This window comes from Mastomys coucha, unplaced genomic scaffold (assembly GCF_008632895.1).
Source record: "Mastomys coucha isolate ucsf_1 unplaced genomic scaffold, UCSF_Mcou_1 pScaffold12, whole genome shotgun sequence".
Taxonomy (NCBI): Eukaryota; Metazoa; Chordata; class Mammalia; order Rodentia; family Muridae; genus Mastomys; species Mastomys coucha.
The window spans coordinates 40110435-40131813 of record NW_022196894.1 but is presented as its reverse complement, the minus strand read 5'-3'; the positions used below and the strand labels follow the sequence as shown (position 1 = coordinate 40131813).

The 21379-nt window shown below is 40.5% G+C and overlaps 1 protein-coding gene across 1 annotated transcript in view; it reads left to right on the top strand.

Annotated features, from left to right (window-relative positions):
- Nucleotides 1-21379, top strand: part of Gap43 (growth associated protein 43) — a 95376-nt gene that overhangs the window by 34020 nt on the left and 39977 nt on the right. The window contains exon 2 of the mRNA XM_031363891.1: nucleotides 14745-15312. Within this exon, the coding sequence (XP_031219751.1) occupies nucleotides 14745-15312 (568 nt within the window). The remainder of the gene's footprint in view (nucleotides 1-14744; nucleotides 15313-21379) is intronic.

Here is a 21379-nt window from a genome sequence, read left to right as displayed (position 1 = left end):
TGGCCTGCTCCCTACATTTTGACATCTGTTTCCTTTGGTCATCCCTACTTTGCACTTCGTTGTCTGTCTTCCAGGATGGATCGGGATTCTTCCGGGTGATCTCATTGCTTTGTTTCTCATTGCTCCTCTTTCAGCAGCTTTCAGAGTCCCGACCTCTCAGCTGGCGGAGGGAGCTGAGGGCGTGGCTTGGGTTCCCCAGATCCTAAGGATGTCAGGGCGTGGCACAGACTGCTCACTCAGATGCCCCACCCACACAGCCCTAGTGTTGCTCAGAGGTGCGGACTCCAGGTCAGCAACTAGTGGAGCCCCTCCTCCAATTCCGCAAGCATAGAGGCTTATTGCTCTCTCAGAGCGCTAGGGAATTCCTGTTTGGAGGTAATTGCTTCTTCCATGGGCTTGGCTTGAAGAACAAAAAGCTTAAGCCTATGTCCTGGACTTCTCAGAAGAACAGTGAGGGACAATGAGCTGGGCTCCTTTCTTAGTCCTCTAGCTCCTCCTGCTTATGCATAGAGACCTGGGTGGTGTCAAGGTTACACAGCGGGTGAGAAAGAATGGGAAAAGCTAGCTGGGTCTTTTGGAAGCCTGTCTTCATTTTTTTTTTTTTTTCCTGACTTGGAGGCTGCAAAGGACACATTAGCATCCCTCAGAGGGCTGGATGCTTTCTTTACATCAGCAGAATCAGACATTTGCAAGCTAAGTAAGAATCATGGAGGATGTCACAAGAGGGAAAGTCACCTAAGGCAAACCAGGGACTCCATTTGAAAACAATGACCCTTCATAATTCTTAATATCCATTTACGTTTTTTTTTTTTTTTTTTTTTACCGTTTCTTGAGTAACTGCACACAGTCTTTACTTTTTTTTCTTCTTCAAACCTGGGAGGACAGTTAATGAAGCAGGTGCAAAGAAGTGAAATTACCGTACATGTAGCAAAATTTAGATATTGTGAGATTTCCTCTTAGCCTGGAAACACCTGGCACCGGCTTTGTTCATTCATTCAGTACATGAATAAATTTCGGACACTGGTGATGAGATGGGGCTGTGTCCTGGTCTGTACATGACTTCACACTCACAAACGGAAGAATAGTGAGAAGCCTGGCTACTAGCTTTCCTGAGTTCCCCGCCTAAGAGATGGCAGCTGTGAAAGAACCTAGAACCATGCAGAAACTACTGTGTAGAAAGATGACACTGCTGGCCAGCACACACACGCGCACACACACACACACACACACACACACACACACACACACACTGCACACACACAGTGTTTGCATATCTTCTTTATTTTTGGCAATCTGACTTTCTACCTCCAGCCAGCTTGTGATCATATAATTCACATACACTCACAGTGTGACTTTTCGAATGGTAACTAAGGCATTCCTTTAGAATCCTTCCCTCCCTTATCACAGAGGCTTTGGGGAAGCTGCGACTTTCTGCTGACTAATGAATGGTGTAGCAGCAGCCTTTGGGAAGAGCTCATATCAGCATGCTATCAGCTGGGGGTTTACAGGATGATAGTGCCTATTTGACAATGAAATGATTCATTTGCCAATTCATAGGTACTATATAAAGTAAAGGCACCCTCCACTGTAAGGAGCCAAACATCAGACCACAGTTGGCGCAGGTTTTTCTCATTTTCAGCTTGGTGATCTACTGGAAGTGGCATGTGTTTCTGCTTATGTTAATACGTATAAACAATTAAGTATATGTAATTGTGATAAAGTCAGTGACAGGAGAGGCCAAAGTCTGGGGAGGAAACTCTACCCAAACTAGATTCTAGAATTAGATCATGAATTTCAGATGCTTCATTTTCTAGGGAAATAGAAAAATCAGAAAAAAATGTACATAATCATTTGCTGATAGAATGTTTGACCCATCAGATAGGCAGACTGAATTCACTGAAGTGTAAAGACTTTCACAAGTCTCAGGCAGGTTGGGAGGGTCAAGTAGATAGCCCTGGACACCTGACAACTCTTCTCTTCTTCCTCCTCCTCCCCTTCCTCCTCGTCCTCTCCCTTCTTCCTCCTCTTCCCCTTCCTCCTCCCCTCCCCCCATATTCTTCATTTCTATGAATCCAATAAACAGTTAATCCTTGAAAACATCTTTCCACGTAGAGTGCTATTCAGAAGGAGCTGTGGATTTCACAGAACAGGTAGGTAAGGCAGTGTGGGTGCTGTGGTCAGTACTGTTTGTATTAATGTGCCTAATTTTGTTAAGATGCAGATCCTGTTGCAGGAAGCCTGGGCCAGGCTAGTTTGCACTGAGAGTGGCCATTGCCTGCTGCTCCCAGTAGTGCAGAGGCTGCTGGTTTTGGTGGTCCTGCAGCCTGCCTGCCTTTCCTTGTTGCTTTTCCTTCGCACAGATTGAGCAGCCCTGGGAGATTTAAGGAACCTTTTATGGTCCTGTTACCAGGTCACAGCTTGCTTTGCTAATATGGATGCCATTGACTGCCTGTCCTCAGCCAGGCTGGAGATTGTTAGAAGTCATCTCTAGAGGCAGGTGTCTTGAGCTAAAGGGTGTGATCTTTTATCTAGTGACTTAGCACCATTTAACTTGGTTCCGCAAACCTTTCACACATAAGCAATTTGCTCAGCTCTGATGGCAAAAGGCAAGTCCTTTTCTATGGCACACACGGTCCCTCCAGCTGTCGCTCATTTCTTCCCTCCTGGGAGTGCAGCTGCTGCTGCTGCACTGCTAGCTCTCAGGCCTGGCCCTTCTGCTCCTGCGTTTCCCCACCATTCACTCTTCTTTCTCTATATTTCCTCTTTTTTTGCTATTTTATTTACTACATGTCCAGGGACCATTGTACATGATGTCAGAAATATCTGGGCAAAGGCTCTCCTAAGGCAGGCAGACTTCAGTGTTGCCCATTTCTCAGTTCTCTGAAGCTTGCTTACCTCCAAAGGGCCTTTGCCATAGCCCTGTACCTTGTTCCCGGGGGCTCACTTTGAGTGTCTCTTATTATCACATACTCTCAGGATATAAATCCTAAATCATAATCTGAGTGTGAAACAGTCAGGAGGGCTGAACTCCAGAGTCAGGCAGCTAAGGCAGCAGCCGAGGCCCAGATCTTCCACTCATTAAATATAGAACCTCCCTCAGCATTAATTTTGTCATTTGTAAAATAACATTACTTACCTCATATATTATAATTATAGTAATGTCTACTTCCTACATGTTAGAATTTCCATGTAAAACCTTAGCTGAAGGTCTGACAAAGCAATCAATGAATGCTAGCTTTTATTATCCACATCATTATTATGACAGTTTTTCTTCCCTTCAAGAATTTATAGGATAGTAGAGTATAAGGGAGGAAAGTACGTGAATAGCTTTAACACAAAACAAATGCAGCTAGAGATACTATGGGAATTTAAGATAAAGTTAATAGCCTATCCCAGAAGTTGGCAAACTGGTGTGCAGCCTCACAACAGCTTTTACATTTTTAAGTTGTTGAAAGATTTCTAAATCAGTAAAAATATGCTGTGGCTCTTCGGTATTTTCTAGAATGCACATATTCCCAATTCATAAAAAACTTTATTAGAATACAAGCATGCTCATTTTTAGGCATTGTCCATGGGTTATGTCTCACATGATTGTGACAGAGTTGAGCTGTCAAGATAGAGACCATACGGTTCAGAAAAAATTTTTTAAAATGTATATATTTTTAAAATTTATAATTTTTGCAGAATAAATATGCTACTGACTGATCATATAACTGCAGCAGAGCAAGAAAGTTCTTCAGACAAGGAGCTGGGGGTTGTTGGGATGGCTCACGAGGGATGTGAATGTCTTCGGTGGACACGTAAGATAGAGATCCCAAGAAGCACTGTCAGTAAGCACACAGACCTTGGCTAGACTGGGGCATCTGAAGCGTGTGGAGATTTCTTCGACTGAAGTTCAGCTCTCACTTAGAAGACTACGTTGAACCCAAATTCCAAAGCAATCTATATCTTCTTAACTTGATAAACAATGAACATACTTAAAAAAATCTTTTGAGAGCAGGAGTAGAAGCATGCTAAAGACACTGTTGTGTTTTATTCTAGTTTAACTTAGTATGACGAGTGCAAGGCAGATTAAGAGAGATTCTTAGGTTGAGCTTTATATTGAGTATTATAGTGACAGCACCCCGTGCCATTTTTAAAACACTTAAAATATAGAAACAGTGTGCTTAGGCAGAGTTTCAGGTATTTGATCAGTGGAAAATCAACAATAATAAGAATCTTCCTTCAGACTTCCCTTGCACCTCCGACTAGCCCTATCAGTTTCCTGATTCCACACAATGATTCAGAGTGTGTGCTCTATATTTTGGGGCCACCTCTGTTTCACGTCACTGTCACTCTGTTGAGACTCTATCAGAAGCTCAGAGTAACTCTGGTTCTCTAGATGCCCTGTCTGTGTTCAGTTTGAGGAAATTGTGAAGGCAGGGTTACTGAAGACCCCTGGGAATCTTTAATCATGCCCCTCTGTTCTCATCCTGAGACACATGAACAGAGGAATCTAGCTTATGATGAATAAATCAGAATTTGAGGAAAAATGGTAGCATCCTATCTCATGGAGCAAAGAAGGTAGGAGAGACTTCTGGCTTTCCACAAGCTCTCTTGCTTGCTCGCTAGAACTCCTTTCTTTCAAAACAGGAGGTTTTCCCTGTGTAATCCTAGCTGTACTAGAACTCTATCTGTAGATCAGGCTGGCCTTGAACTCACAGAGATCTGCCTGGGTTTGCCTTCTGAGTGCTAGGGTTAAAGGCAAGTACCACCATGCCTGGCTCTGGCAAAGTAACCTTTCTTAACATAACTATCCCAGAACCAAACAATACCTCCCTGTTTTACTTGATTTAGCTTAATTGTTTTACTTAAAGAATGAGTTATAAAATCTTTGAGAGAGCCACAAGAATTAATTCAGAAGTTGTAAATTTTACTTAAGAATTTAAAAACAGATAGGAGGTGATCACCCTTCCTAGGTAGGTGGCTTTGAAGAATGAAGTGTTTTTTTCTTGTAGGACCACAAAGTGGGCGAGGTTATAAAGGTTTTTCTCCACACTGATCAGCCACTAAAACAGGTAAAGCATCCATTCTTTCAAGGCACTAGATGATGTAATATGATAACTTTGGGGATGTAATGCAAGCTGGTTCCATATTCACTGTCTGCCTCACTACAATTGTGAGGGCAAAAGAAATAGTTGGTGCAAGGAAAAAGCTATATTTAATTCAGATACTTGGACTTGGAATTAAATCCTCAGACTCAGGAATAAATCACAGAACCCATCCTTCACTGTCATTTCTCCTGTAAGAATTCACAAGGGCAACTCTATTTCATGTGTTTATTTTCCTCATTTAATTAAATAACCATGATTTCTGATCTTAGCCCCTGTCCCTTCTTCCCTTTTCTCTCAGAATTGCTTCCTCTGCTCTCTGATAATTTCCTTTTTCTGCTTTCAAAATTAATAGGAAAGCTAGTCGAAGGGCTGCTTTCAACATCTCAAGTGTGAATCTTCCCCGTCAAATTCTTCACGAGTTTGAGTCACATCATTAGTGGGGTGACAAGGTTGTGATGCCATAGCCCCTGCTTTGAAAAAAAAAACTCTGTCTTCTTTCTACTGGAGTAAGATTTTGAAAGGGGGAGATGGAACTGGGGTGACAGCTCTCATGATTCTTTTAGAAACTGCCCAGCATTACCAAACACCAACTTCAACAAAGCCCTGTTCTGAACTGTACTGCCTGCCCCCCACCCTGAACTGTACTACCCGCCCCTACCCTGAACTGTACGGCCCGCCCCCCACCCTCTATTTTTGCCTCGGCCTAGGAGGCTTGAGGGGAGATCTACGGAGATGAGAGGGGCCTTGTTCTCACTTTGGCTACTCAACTTTTTTGCTTTCTGGAGATATTCCATGTCCAGGTGTCATCCAACGGTTTGTTTAAAATCCTAGCTCTGCTATTTGCTTTCTGTGTGGTTCTGAGTATGGTAGTTATGCCCTATGTCATAGTCCCTTCATTTTCTGTTACAAAATCATATTTTCTATTACAGCACTGGTCCTAGAGTTATATCACTTATTATATAAAATATATATATATATAGTAAATACATTTGGCACATACACGTGAATAAATAACAAACATAATGAAGTGTTTAGAAGAATGGTTAAGGCATAAAATTATGTATTTTTTGATTTGTTGTTAACATCTCACATATATATGATCATTACCCCCAGTACTAGTTTTTGATGGGGACACATACTGTTTTTAAGAGCACATAGCCTTGAGACTTCTTATTCACTGAGCCGTGAAGGAATGAAAAACAAAAAAATTATCAGATAGCTCACCCATTTTTCTGGCATTTGTGAAATAACAAATTTCATTTTGTTTGTATTGTCCTGTTCCATATCTTTTATAGGTACTGTATATTTCCAGACTTGGAGCTGATATTAGAATTACTACATACTTGATGATACTTTCTATCTGTTGTTAAATAACTGTGTGACTCTGATTAGAGTATAAAATATGACATTGTATGTATATAGAAGATCCACCCTACTTACCGTGGAGTTTCTTGCCTGTTTATTTCCTTATTTTGGAATGGTGACAGCACATTTACTTATTCTACCTCACTGGGATTCTTTGAGAAATAATATTATTAAGCTTAAAATACTCCACAATGAGTCACATACCAATTCAAATCATCATCTTTTCCTTTTCAAAATTTCCAGTTTCTTTTTCATCCCTCAACAAATAAATTTCATAATAACATGCACTCTGGTGATAGATAACATGTACCCTTTCTAGATTAGGTACATGACATTCAGGTATTATTAATTTGCCCACAGGGGTGTGTCAAATGAAGTAAAAAAATCTGAAATTAAAATGACTCTTTCTCTCAGGGAAAGACATTCTCAAACTAATCCCCCACAAAATGTGTAGCATTAGCATTTATAACTTCTACCAGCTATAGTTATTGCCAGTCATAAATGCATAGAGCAGCTCTCAGGACCAGCTCAGGCAGTTATTCAAGATACACAAGAGATATAAGTTGATCAGTTGCACATATTAAAAAAAATACTAAAGTGAGAATTTTTTTGTGTGGTAACAGATGAAGGTCATATATTTTGAAAATGACTAGATTTCCTCATTTCTGCTAGACATGCAGAGACTTAAGAGATGAGTAAAGTTGGAGAGGAAGAAGGGAGCAGTTAGTGTGTGTCAGGTGGGAAATGAGTGGAGCTGTTACTTTACCTTGACAGGGTAAACACAGCTCTCACTTCCCAGGGATAGAAAAGAAATGAACTGCATCTTTTGGCATTTTTACACAGTTTACTGCTTATACTTTTGAAGATACATAGCTCTACAGTATAAGAAAACTGAGGAGTGCCCCCAGTCTTCATCTCTGGATGGGGATACTAGCAAGCCTAGTGATAAATAACATCGAATAGCCAGTATCTTTGATATTTATCTTATTGACAGGTTGTGGCTTAATATCTTGATGAGGTAAGCATTTCTCTGAGGTGGGGATAGTAATGATGATGTCAGTGATTTTTTTACTTGTTTGTTTTTTGAGGGAAGGTGTCATGAAGCCTAGGTTGACCTTTAACTCACTATAAAGTTGAGGTTGGTCTAGAACTCCTGATTTCCCTGCCTTAGAAGTGCTGAGATTACAGGCATATACCACCATGCCTGGCACGCAAGAGTGACTATAATGAGAGGACTTGTAGAAATTAGCCATTCTGAGCATATATAGTGTGCCAGAGACTGTATTAAATGGCTTCCATACATGAACTCATTTAATCATCATGACACAAAAAGGGAGTCTTGTTAGTCCCCCACATCACCTGAGACTGACCTGCTCAAGATGGTGAGCTGATAAGCCTACAGGAGAACAGGATTTCAGATCCGTATTTGTTACTCATGGCCCATGCTCTAAAATAACCAAGGAATATTGACTTCCTATATTTTATTTTAAAAAGCACTGGACCACATGGGATTAAGAATAGACTGTATCATTTACAATCTGGGCCACACAGCTGTCTTTAGCTTTCCAAATATTTGGATTATGAATCAGGCAACATGTGTTCCTTGCATGGTCATGATGAAGACCTCATTGAAATATTACAATATACTGGCCTCTTACTACGCAGGAAGAGAGATTGAGGAAAAGTTCTGCTAGAGAGTGGTTTGATGAACATCTCCAGGATACCTATCCAGCTGGCTGAGTGCTTCAAGTTTCTACAAAGTGGTATGAGTTACTTAACAACCTGTCAATGGTTGTTTCCAAAGGATCAACGATGTAGTGACACCATTTTAACTGCTGTAGGAAGGTGTCACCTATGCTGTGGTTCTGGGCACGCCTGGGCTACTCATCCATTTTTCTCCCCATATGTATTGGCTGACTACGTTTCTCCCTTACATCCCAGTTGTCACCAGATATATTAGTTACTTTTTTTTTTTGTCTCTGTGACAAAATACCACGACCAAGTCAACTTGCAGAAGGGTTTTCTTTTAATATATGGTTCCAGAAGTATTAGGCTCTATCATGATGGAGAAGCACGACAGCAGGTAGCAGGCTTGGCAGCAGGAAGGGAAGCTGAGAGACTGCACCTTCACCAGCAGGCATAGAGCAAAGCATGCAAAAGGTGAACTAGTGATAAGTGAGGTTATACCCTTGAAGCGATGCACTGCCTCCAACAAGGTTCTACACCTAAGCTTCTTTTCCCCAAACACTGCCACCTACTGGGGAACACTATTCAGATGTGTGAGCCTATGAGAACACTTTTCTTTCAAACCATCACAGCAAAAAAAAAAAAAAAAAAAAAAAAAAAAAAAACCAAAAAAACCAAAAAGCAAAAAAACAAAAAACTTTATGGTCCGTCTTGTGATTGGTCTGCCATGTCAGTCTTTTGCGAAGCCTGATAGGGAGTTCTCTCTTCCACCTCAGAGACCCCCAAAGGAATAGTGGTCTCGGAGAGAGCAGAGCCTAATTGTGTCTGTTAGTGACTTTGATCCTTGATTCAATCAGGCAACTCATCCCCCATGTCTGCCACAGCCAAATGGTTTCTGTAAGAGTTTAGTTAGTTTCTGCCTAGCATGTACCCTAGGAAATGAGTAGCATAAATATATACCTTGTCTTATACCTAGGTTTTTACCAATGCCCTTAGAGGGGTGTGTTCTATTGATTCTGCAGAAGGGGCAATATGATGCACTCTTCTTTAAGGAAGAACATAAGTTCTCTCACTACCACCCTGCCAGGAATTCCAGGATCCCTCTTTGCTCACACATTCCGTTGGGAAATTGCTCAGTCATGAAAGTGTCTCACTTGCCCATAACTAATAAAGGATTTTTACTGGACCTTAAATTGTAATTGAATCAAGTTATGATAGTTGCTGGGAAAGGCTTAAAAGTTTCATTGCTTCTTCTGATCTTTGATTTCCTTTTACCTTGAGAAAAATCTTCAAATCAAGCAAGCATCATGTAGAAGGATCTTTGTGGGTCTCAGCTCTGACTATTTTCTTCTGCATCTTCCCAGAAAGATGCAAAGACTTTCATGTAAAGAACTAAAGGATGTTCATTCTCTTTTCTCATTTAGATACATTTCAGTCTCTTTCTGGATCTTTAACTACATTTAAAGGATGTGAAGAGGCACTAGTGTAAACTTGTTTGATACTTCTATAGTTTTTCTAACGTACTTTGACAAACTACCAATCATGATCACAAGGAGAATAAAACTTCACTAAACTAAGTTATTAATAAAAATAAAATGAGCCATAACTAAGTATTTGCTAAATTTCACATTTGTATATTAATATTTTACTCTCATTATTTTATAGGCCGCATCAAATTTTTCATGTACATGATGACTCTTTTGTGTTAGAGGGAACATTGTTTACCATATCTCTTGCTCTTTGATTATGTTTCTTAAAAATATCTTTTGCTCAATCATATTGGTCATATTTTTATTTACTAAATAAATTCTCAGCTTTTTAAATTCTATTCTTTTGCTGTGGTAAAATACCCTAACAAAAACAACGTAAGTTTAAAAAGGGCTATTTCCACTCACAGTACAAAGGTACAATCGCTAATGGTAGGGAAGTCGAGCACCGGGAGCCTGAAGCAGCTGGTTGTATCGCCACCATTTTATCTTTTATATGCAGTCAAACCAGAACCTTCAAAAAATAGTCCATCCACCTATAGGATAGATATCCCATGTCAGGTAGCTTCATAAACAATCCTTCACAAGAATGCTCAATGGCTAAATAATCACTCAGGGGCATTCTTGGGGGCTTGTCTCTTAGACTTCAGGTACCGTCAAATTGACAACTAACACTAACCCATCATAACTCTACCCCTTATCAATTTGATTCCCAAAAGACATCACCTTTAAGCCATGTCCTTCCATTCTTGTTCCCATATTCAAGTAATCATCTTATAGTGCAAAAATACATTCAGTTGAATTATAAAATATCCATAGTCTTTAAAAATCCCAATACCCTTTAAAAGTCCAAAGTCTCATCTAAGACCTAGCATAGTCTCTTAACTATGAGTGCCTATTTAAAACATAAAATACAGAAATTATGTAGTTTCATACTTGTGACATATACTGTCTAGTAGCGCAGAATAAACAGACTTGCTGCAGAGATTGAAGGAAAGGCCATTCAGAGACTGCTCCACCTGGGGATCCAACCCATATACAGTCACCAAAACCAGGCACTATTGTAGATGCTAACAAGTGCTTGCTGACAGGACCCTGATATAGCTGTCTCCTGAGAGGCTCTGCCAGTGCCTGACAAATACAGAGGTGGAAGCTTGCAGCCAACCATTGGACTGAGCACAGGGTCTTCAATGGAGGAGTTAGAGAAAGGACCCAAGGAGCTGAAGGGGTTTGCAGCCCTATATGAGGAACAACAATATGAACCAACCAGTGCCCTCAGAGCTCCCAGGGACTAAACCACCCCACCAACCAAAGAGTACACATGGAGGGACCCACGGCTCAAGCTGCATATATAACAGAAGATGGCCTTGTCAGTCATCTGTGGGAGGAGAGGCCCTTGGTCCTGTTGATGTCCCAGTGTAGGGGGATGCCAGGACAGGGAAGGAGGAATGGGTGGGTTGGTGAGCAAGGGAGAAGGGATCTTGTCATCAAGAGCAGCAGGATGACAGGAAGGAGATGGGCGTTTTCAGAGGGGAAATGAAGAAAGGGGATAACATTTGAAAGGTAAATAAAGAAAATATCTAATAAAAAAAGAAACAGAAAAAGAAAGAATCACAGTTAGAAAAAAGAAGTGGCACAGAATAATAGTTTTCAACATATTTAAAACTCAATGCTACCTCAGAAAAAAAAGAAGAGAAAAGTTGAAATCTTTGTAGTATATAGAAGTAGATAGCACGCCAAGCTGTGCTTTGCTTGGAAGCTTAAGTGTTCCCATGATAACTGTAAAAACCTTAAATTTACTGAGGTATCCCAGAAAAGTGAACATTATTTTTAGTTCTGAGCCTTAGGCACCCATGAAACATATTGTTTCCATCTCCTTACTAGTGTGTGTGCTTAGCATAGACACTCTGTATATGGTGATAGTGTTAACATGATGTTTCACGGAGTATCAGCTACACCACATGCCAAGCATTCCAAGTTTATAATGCAGTGAACATGGGCTTGGGGGATGGGCATACTTGGTGAAAGGAACTGAGTCCAAACATAGACTGAGCCGCTGACTTAATCACACAATGGATGAGAAAAGAAGAGTTTTGCTAGCTGTTGTTTGTCCAGATTGATCTCTGGATCCTCTGGAATTAAGTGAACTTAATTCTGGTGGAAATTAAAACCAGTGGAAATGCCCTGTGACTTGGGGGAAGTTGGGTGTGGGTGTGGGTGTTGGTGGGTTCTCTGAGACCTCCCTGGTTAATAGCTCGTAGTAAGGTTTCTCATGCTTGTCACTGAGAGATTATTTAATAGCCAGTGTCCTCTAGGGAAAGCATTGTGTACACACATAGGAGTCTAAACATCATTTTTAAAAATGTCATACTTTAGATTACAAAGCAGCGGGCTTCTATAATTTTTTTTTTACACATTCTTTGTTGTAATTAACTTACTTAATCCTGTTTTTCATCTTTCAATACTTGTGTTCTTAATGGGACTCTAGATTTCTTGACTCCCTGGAGGGCCTCTCGTGCATGTTGGATTAATCTGAAAAAACTGGTTTGTTTATTCTTAGAAGGAGTAGTATTTGGATTGAAGAAGCACTTGGCACTGGTGTCCAAGTACAGATGTCCTATCATATAAGATAGTGCCTCATTCAGAAAATCCACTGTAGAACACAGTAAATAGCATCTTGACTCTACTCTGTGCTCCATTCACAACTGTTAATTTTACAGGGTTATGATTTCATCTCTGAGCAGAGGGCTCCTGGCAGGGACAGATGCGCTGGTGCCCCAGATTGTGCTGTGTGTGTCCCAGTAGGAGCCATCAAGAGCAGCAGGATGACAGGAAGGAGATGGTGCCTCCAATAGAGAAGCAGTTGTAGCCTGACCCTGGGAGGAGGCAGGAGGGAGGAGGATGGGCGCTTTCAAAGAGATCATCACGTAAATTTCCTTCCGTTTAGAATCCTACGTCTGATAAACTAAGGGAAAAGAAATAATTGCCTTGAATCTTACAGAGAATGCTGTCAATTTTGATTTTAGCATCACATGTATGTTATTTTAAAATATATCTTTGTGTATCCACTAGCGTGCTGACAGACCTAAGCACTGACAGCTCTATATATCTGTCCAAGGAATATCAAATAGGGCCACATCATGATTAGCTGGATCTGGGTCACTAGGCTAGGCTAGTATGACAGGTGGAAAAACATACCGCGTGTTGAGTCTGTGGCTTACTTCCTAGTCTAGAGCAAAAGTCAAAGTGAACGCTGGGGCCGGATTTGGACCAAGCCTGGGACATAGTACACAATAGAGACTTATATTAATATTTTGAGAACAAGTGCCTATACTACTTAACGCTACTGTTATTATTCACAGCACCTAGAACAGGCTCACAAATATGAGCAAAAGTTAGATGCTCCAAACCTAGTCATTGTGCCAAGCCATAGTGCTCATGATCTCACTGAGGTTTTGGTCTCCAATGAGAAGGGCCTAGGAGACTGTACACCTTCCTGCGGTTCTATGGGCTGTTAATAGTCCCTGAGAGAGGAGGGTGTCAGTTTCTTCAGTGCTGTAGCCTCTCCCAGGCTGTCCGTGCTCCAGGAATGAATGTCCCACACACATTCATGCAAATCAGTGGGTCACACACAGAAGGAAGAAGTGAAATCAGAAGGATGGCTTGTTGGGAGGAGGTGTCTGGGCAAGAGCAGGTGGGGGCAGATGACAGAGGGCAACGAAGGGTGTGTGCAAGCATGTAAAATTCAATATGTGAACAAACGCAGCAGCCTAAGAATACAAATGTGTGTGAGGAAAGGACAAAGGGATAAAGGAAGAGATAAGAGACCGCTTACAGCTAGGCAGGATACCACGGTGAGCAGTGGCGTGGTACAGAGTCTTGTTTATTAGCCTGTTCATTTCTTTCCATGACTATACTTTCTGTTCCTACCTTTTGACTGAACTTCCAAATAGAAAAGGGTCATGTGCAGCACATGGAAGACTGTAAATGTTATTACCAAAGGGTAAAATGGTGTGTATTCTAATTTCATGCCCACGGTACTAGGATGCTTTATTTGTGATAATACAAACTAATTTTAGGTTTAAATGACTTTGGGGCTATGATCGTGACTTAGTAAATGGGGGCACTTTTTAAAAACAATCAAAACAATTTTTCCTAACCTTTTAAAACTCAGTGATAATGACTACTTTCCATATTCCAATTGTGAAGCCCTGGTATGCTTACTGATGGTGGTAGACCACACATGGAGATAGTTAAATAGTTGGTGACCAGCATCATGAATCATCATATTCTGGCTTCCTCAAAGCCCTGGAATTCATTTATATTTTGCATAAAACCCTGATGAGATTTGCTATTGAACTATTTAGCATGCATCTTTCTTTGGGTATATTAAGTTTCTGATCATGCTTGGAAGCTTAGGGGAGAGAGATGCATTGGTTGTTGCATAATATTTCTTAAATCGTTAAGCTTAAGAGTCCTCAGAAATCCTAAGAGTCTAGTATCTTTGAGAGCTCTTTCATAAAAATCTAAGGCAAATGTGATTTGAATCGTCGAGGTGCATCTAAAACAAGGCCTGTTTCGATTGGTTTGCAGAATAACACTGACTTGAGAAAGGAAATATGTACAAAACTAATTTCAGTGATTTTTGTTTGTTTGTTTGTTTAGTTTGCATTATTTAAAGTAGGGTAGTGTGTTTTATACCATAGCCTGGGCTAGCCTGAAACCCACTATGTAGTCCAGGCTGGCCTTGAATTTGCCCCTAACCTCCTTACTTCCCTTTCTTGAGTACTGGAATTACAGGGTTTCCCCAGCATACCCCCTGAATGCCTAGGACTCCTTGGGGGGCTCAGAAGAAAGATAGAATTTGGGTAGTGACCTAAGTCTGTAATCCCTGCTTAGGGAGGCTGAGAAGGAAGGACCTCATCCTCCATGCCAGGGAGGGTGACACATCAAAACTGTATCTCTAAGAGGAATGACTGGTGAAATGTGTCCCTGAAGACTGATTCGAATTTTTATTCTCCCCAACCCATAACGGGCTTAACACATAAAGAATCACTCAAGAGTTATCCACCCATTAAGCTTTTCTTTTTGTCCCCTTTTTCCCCCCACAAAGGTTGAAAAGAATGATGAGGACCAAAAGATTGAGCAAGATGGTGTCAAACCGGAAGATAAGGCTCATAAGGCTGCGACCAAAATTCAGGCTAGCTTCCGTGGACACATAACAAGGAAAAAGCTCAAAGGCGAGAAGAAGGGTGATGCACCAGCTGCTGAGGCCGAGGCCAAGGAGAAGGATGATGCTCCCGTTGCTGATGGCGTGGAGAAGAAGGAGGGAGATGGCTCTGCTACTACCGATGCAGCCCCAGCCACCAGCCCCAAGGCTGAGGAGCCCAGCAAGGCAGGAGATGCACCTTCCGAGGAGAAGAAGGGCGAGGGGGATGCGGCCCCCTCAGAGGAAAAGGCCGGCTCAGCTGAGACAGAAAGTGCTGCTAAAGCTACCACTGATAACTCGCCATCCTCCAAGGCTGAAGATGGCCCAGCCAAGGAGGAGCCTAAACAAGCCGATGTGCCTGCTGCTGTCACTGATGCTGCTGCCACCACCCCTGCTGCCGAGGATGCTGCCACCAAGGCAGCGCAGCCTCCAACGGAGACTGCAGAGAGCAGCCAAGCTGAGGAGGAGAAAGGTGAGCACCATGGCGAGGGTGGGACCCGGGCTGGATGCACCACGGATGGGATGTTAAGCCTACAGCCAGACCACCTGCACTGTCCAGAGCGAACTGTCTAGACAGCTTGACTTCAAATCACAAAAGTTATGGTGAATCCCCCCCAAATCTACAAGCCCGAGAGAAAACCCAGAAAGAATTACATGGCAGCTAGTACTGGAGAATCAGACAATTATCTTAATTGGATTGATATAAACAGTCAAGCTCGATAATCCCAGTTAAAAGAAAATGTGCTGTATGCTGATAGACTTAGTTTAATAAGTAATTACTGAGACTACATTTATTTCATGGATAGGAATTAACTAATGTGATTATTTGGCTCGAGGAAGGGCCTCCTATAAATACAGCCAACTCTTTATTGATTATCTAGTGTGTGAATTGCCAAGCAACAAAAATATAATCTCAACCCTCCTTTTCCCTATCCCACAGTGTGTTTCTGGGCATTCTACCCACCACCAATTGGCGAGTGGTATCTGCTTATATGTGGAGAATGTTTGTATATGTTTGTAACTGGAGAATATTAACTATGACACAAACTGGGGTCAGACACAATTAGGAAAATATGTCTGTTGATATTGCCAAAACCAAACAAAAACAAAAACAAAAACAAAAAACCTCCATAAATTATCATTTTATTATCAAAGACACCACTCTCTCATATGCATAAATAATTGAGAGTTGACTGTGAATATGAAAAGGTACTGGATTCTCTTCAGTTTGGAGCTATAACTTGGAGTGATTTTTGTTATGATGGCCCAAAGAGCCTGCACAGAATTAGAAAAGAACATCTTATAAGCAATACAAATCTAATAGACTTTCATCCCTGGAAGCTGGCTTTGTCTCTCACCTCAGCATATCTAGGGTGGAGAAAACCAGTATCTCCAAGGGCTTTCCCTTGTCTGGTGTGATTAAGAATTCCTTTTATGTTGTATAGTGTGACAATTACACTAGAAAAACAGTTTAAGGGAAAAAAAGAATTATCTTGTCCCCAGCTTCAGATGTTGTAGTCTATGATGGGCTTTCTCTGTTGCCATGAGCCTATGGTAATGCCAAATGTCATGGCAACAAGAATGTATGCAGAGCAAAGTTTTGCACCTAATGGTAGCTAGGAAGAAAGAGATTGGGGGTGGTGGTGGATGTAGGTGGATGGATAGGTGGATGGATGGATGGATGGATGGATGGATGGATGGATGGATGGATGGATGGAGATAGAAAGGGAGAGGAAGGGAAAGAAAGAAAGAGATGGAGGGGAAGAGGGAGAGAAGGATGGAGAGAGATGGGGATATAGATGGGTGGATGGATGGATAGATAGATAGATGGAGACAGAGAGAGAGGGAGGGAGAAGGGATAGAGGAGAGAGAGAGACAGACACAGAGATTTTAAGATACACTCTTCAAAGGCACACATAACTAGACCTCCACCTTCCTTAACACCACTACCAGTTAAAGTCTATTCTGAGTTAATCAATGGAATAAATTATCTTATTGATTAGGACAAAGACTCCTGAGTCTAACCCTCTCTGAAATCCTCGCCACAGACACATTTCACTGAGGTGTGTTTTACTGATCCAGATGGCTCTCCTCAAATTGACAATCAAGATACTCCATTGTACCTTTCAACTCCAAAAATCTTTAGAGATAAAGTTACTTCTGTGTCAGTTTACCTGGATTTGTTTGCTCCTTTACAACTTTATAGATTTATCCATAAGACTAAAGGACTAAATTTGATCCAGACCACTATCTTGGGAAAGTTTATGAGATTGAACCGGAACACTAATCCAGAAAATGTTAAAACATCTGGCCTTCAGACTGATAAAGCGATCATTGAAACTTTGCCTAGATATTAAACCATGGCAGATGATTATTCTGTTTTCAGGTCTATTTTTTCATTTAAACCTCTAGAGTATAATAATTATCATACTTATCAGCCCACTCTTATATTTCCAGCTTTAAATAGATCATGGTTCTTTCTACCAGTGATGTAGTTTAGATCTTTATTGCAGCTACATACCTGCCCTAGAGGCCTGGACTTACAGTTCAGACAATGATATCATTTTCCCAGTAATACCAAGGTATGTGAATAGGACATTGGTTTAAGTTTATTCAACAAAATTGTCTTGATTCCTTTTCTTTAGGCTTAAAGTTCAAGGCTCACATATGAAGTCTGGGAACCACATTGAAGATACCTATAATGTCATTATGTAACTCTTGGAAGTCAATCATGCTTTTAAGTATTTGACATGTTTGACATTGCTTAGATCATATTTTTTAAACTGGGATTTTCAAAGTGTGAAGAATAGACACAAAGATATGATGTAATTTTAGGTATATATACTCATTGTTTGGTTGATAGAATTTGGTGAGCCAATGAAAAAAACTCTCTCTATATTAGTATATAATATATATAATATATTAATAAATACTATACATTGTGTTATACATTAATCTATAATAAAATGTTATATGTTAATATATTTAAGGATAGGCAAATAACATTTTGTTAATATTATACTTTATCATTCTAAGTGACTGATTATAATATTTTATGTGGTAAGTATTCAATAAATGTCACATGCAGGAAGAATAGAAATTGACCAGGTTTAATTTATAGATAGCATTTTTATTTTTTACCTGCCTAAAGAGTCCTCTTGCAACTTTGTAGATTCTAATCATTTATTTGATTTAAAACGTGTCTGAAAATAGAGAACATAGTCTGTCTTAAGCTTTTCAAATTCTAGATGAAAACTATCTGAACTAATGAGACTGTATATGGTGCATTGAAAGGCCATTGGGCACACAGGTGAAACTCAGTGGGAAGGTAACCCAGGAGGCAGCAGACAATGGATTTTGATTCATCAGGCCTTATACTTTAAACTGGGATTTCTGAAGTTTAGAGATTAGACACAAATACACGGTATGATTTTATGTAAATTGCTTTTTAGCTTTGGATTGATACTTTCGCCTCAGTTAGATTCTGAATTTGCAGCTTGTAGCTTCTCTGGACTGAAATCTACCAGCCTGGCTTGTTCAGTGTGACAAGCACAAATTATTCAGTTAGCATGAATCTCATGGCATCCCAGAGGCTAAAGGCGACAAGAAGATCTATCATATCATATCAGTCCCAAATTCCCAGAGCCTTTGCCTCATGTTCCCCTTCCCCCTTCTCACTGAGTTTCATTCTGGCCCTGGTTAACATAGCAGTATTTTCAGAAGGACTGTACAAATTGGAAATGGACAGCTCCCATGCTTGGTTTGAGTTTCTGTGGCTGCAACTAAGAGACAAGCTAGCAATGTACCATACAGGCAGGGACCAAATAAGTCCTAGAAGACAATCCAAGAAAATAAGATAAAAACTTTCAAATCTGCTCTGCTCATTGCTTTAATACAATGGAAATTATTTGTAAACGAGGACTAGAATACTGACCTCTGCCCTTTGTTATTTATGGCTTTCTTATTGCTGACTACCTCTCACCCTGATACTGCTTTCTTTTCTTGTTTCCCTCAGCTGCCCAACTATGTATCCCTGTTTCTGTTTGCATGCAACCGACTCTCAGTGTTCCTTTCGCCAAATGGTTTCTGATTCCTTTGTAAGAAGATGGTTCTTTTATAGGGAGAGCCTATAGGACAATCCCTTCTTCATTGATGAGGGGAGGACTTTTAAAACCTCTTTAACGATATTGTCCTTGGTATTTTATGCTGGGCAGGAAGTATGCACACTGGCTTTCAGTGATGGAGTTCTCTGCTTGTGTCCCTCACCCCCAGTACTGCTGATGGATTTTCCTCAAAGAGGATCCTAAAACATCTGCTGCTATGGTGTTAGCAATGCCACCCAAGGATTCTGGGTGTTGATTTGGTTATATTTCATTTATTTGTTTTAACTTAAAAACTATGCTCACATATTTGGGAAGCTGGGGTGGGTGGTTGACGCATGGATGTGGAGGAACAGGGACAACTTGCTAGAGCCAGTTCTCTCATCCTACCATGAGTATGTGGGGGATCAAATTCAGGTCATCAGGCATGGCAGCAGGTGACTTTACACACTGAGCCATCTTGCCAGCCCTACATTTTATTGCTATAGTCTCATTACATCTTTCAAACTGAGATTATCAACACCAATCAGGGAAACAGGGAAATCTGCATTTGTTTTGCAGTTCTCTGTTTGAAGAGAAAAAAAGTTAACTTATTATCTTCGTACCTCTCTCCTCTTTTATCTTTTCTTCTTTTTTTCCCTTTGAAATTTCATTCTTACTTCCTTTATTTCCGCCTATTTAGAATAACTCCTGATGGTGTAGGAGTCCATGTCACAAGGATTCAAAAGCTATGTTCCTTTGCTATCAGGGCAATCTCATTTGTTAAGGAAAGTGTGATGAAACTCAGAGAGTGGCATTTAAAATAATCACATTAATAATCTCAACTGAATCATGCAAATATATATGGAATACGTCTATTTGCAATATTACTTTAGGACAACAACAAACAAACAATGGCCCAGATGCAATTTAACCTATGATGCTAAAGATTTTTGTATCATTCATATATAAGTAACTAAGTTATGAGCAAACCAAGCAGAAGAACATCGATAATTTCTAAAAATTCAGTGTACATGTCCAGATTTAGAGAAATTCTTCATGTTTTTTAGAGCCCCCCTTCTTTCTAGTTCCATCCGACTCTGTTGCTCTCAGAAGGACAACCCAGTTTCACCAAGCTATATTCTAGAGAGGGGTTTCCTTGGGTGTTCATGATTACTTGGCAGGATGCCTCAGAAAAGGTTTAGATCTGAAATGGGGCTTCAGCCACTTCCCAGATTTATATACAACTCATAAAAACTGAAATTTTGAGTTGTTAAAGTCCATAAATGTTGTTTATAAAACATGGGAACCCTGTCAGCTTACTCAGTGGACACTGCTTACATATGGTTGATTATTAAGGTTTTATGGACCACTTTTATATAGCTAGAGTAATCATTTTTATTGGTTTTACTTGACAACAATCCAGTTGCACTTGTTAATATTTTCCTTTCTATTTTTAAAGTCTGAAGGCAAGGTAAAAAGGTATCCTGTTCACAGACACAGTCACTGACAGAAGGGAGGTGTCAAACTGATAAATTTCTAAATTCTTACTTTTAGGTAGCTTTGTAGTTTTTAAAGCTAAAATGTTTGATCTTGCCTCATTTCTTTTTCTCAGTGGTTGTGCTTATCTCTTGTTGTTCTTTTGAAATTCTAACCAAGAAATTTCTGGGGCATGCTCTGTTCTACAAAGCTATGAGACAGGCAGGGGAAAGCATGCCTGAATGAGGAGATGGAAGGTCTGTTCACAACGGTACACAGCATTTAATAGGCAATTTATTAAAACCCAAAAGTCCCTATGATAAATGCTGGGTGGTAAGTATCCCATTGAGCCATTGTAGCCACCCTATGGCATGTGTTAGTACCATGTCCCTCTCTGCTTTATGTGAGAGAAGTTTGAGGTTCAGAGATTGAGATACATAAGTACTTTTGATAACTAGGAAGCATCAAACCAGAAAGCTCAAGCCTTACATGCCGAACCCTTACACACACTCTCAAGGACCCAAGTGTCTTGGCTATTGTCAGAGCCTCCCCTGATTTGTACAGTGTGCTCCAGGGTGTTAGGAATCATCAGTGATGACCCTTACAAGGAGGCAAACAGGAACACTCATAATCCTGCTCAATTCCCTCTCAGGACCATCACCTCAGAATGATGAGAAATATTAAAGTTAGCCAATAGACTTCAAGTGTCCCTTTGTTAGAACAAGGTGAGCTACAAAGATCAGTAGAAACTGTTCAGAATAGGAATATTGCAGGTATCATAAGATATGCCCCCCAAAAAAGTGAGAGTTGCAAATAGAAGATTGTAGGTCTCTGTTGGTGTCAGGTCACTTGCCTCACAATTCGGATGTGCCTCTCCCTAAATTTGGCTTTTGTGAACGAGAGCCTTGTTAGACACCTGTTTAGACTGTACCCCTGTCTCCAGCAAGTGTGCTTATAAAGAATCCACTGCCTTCGTACTAC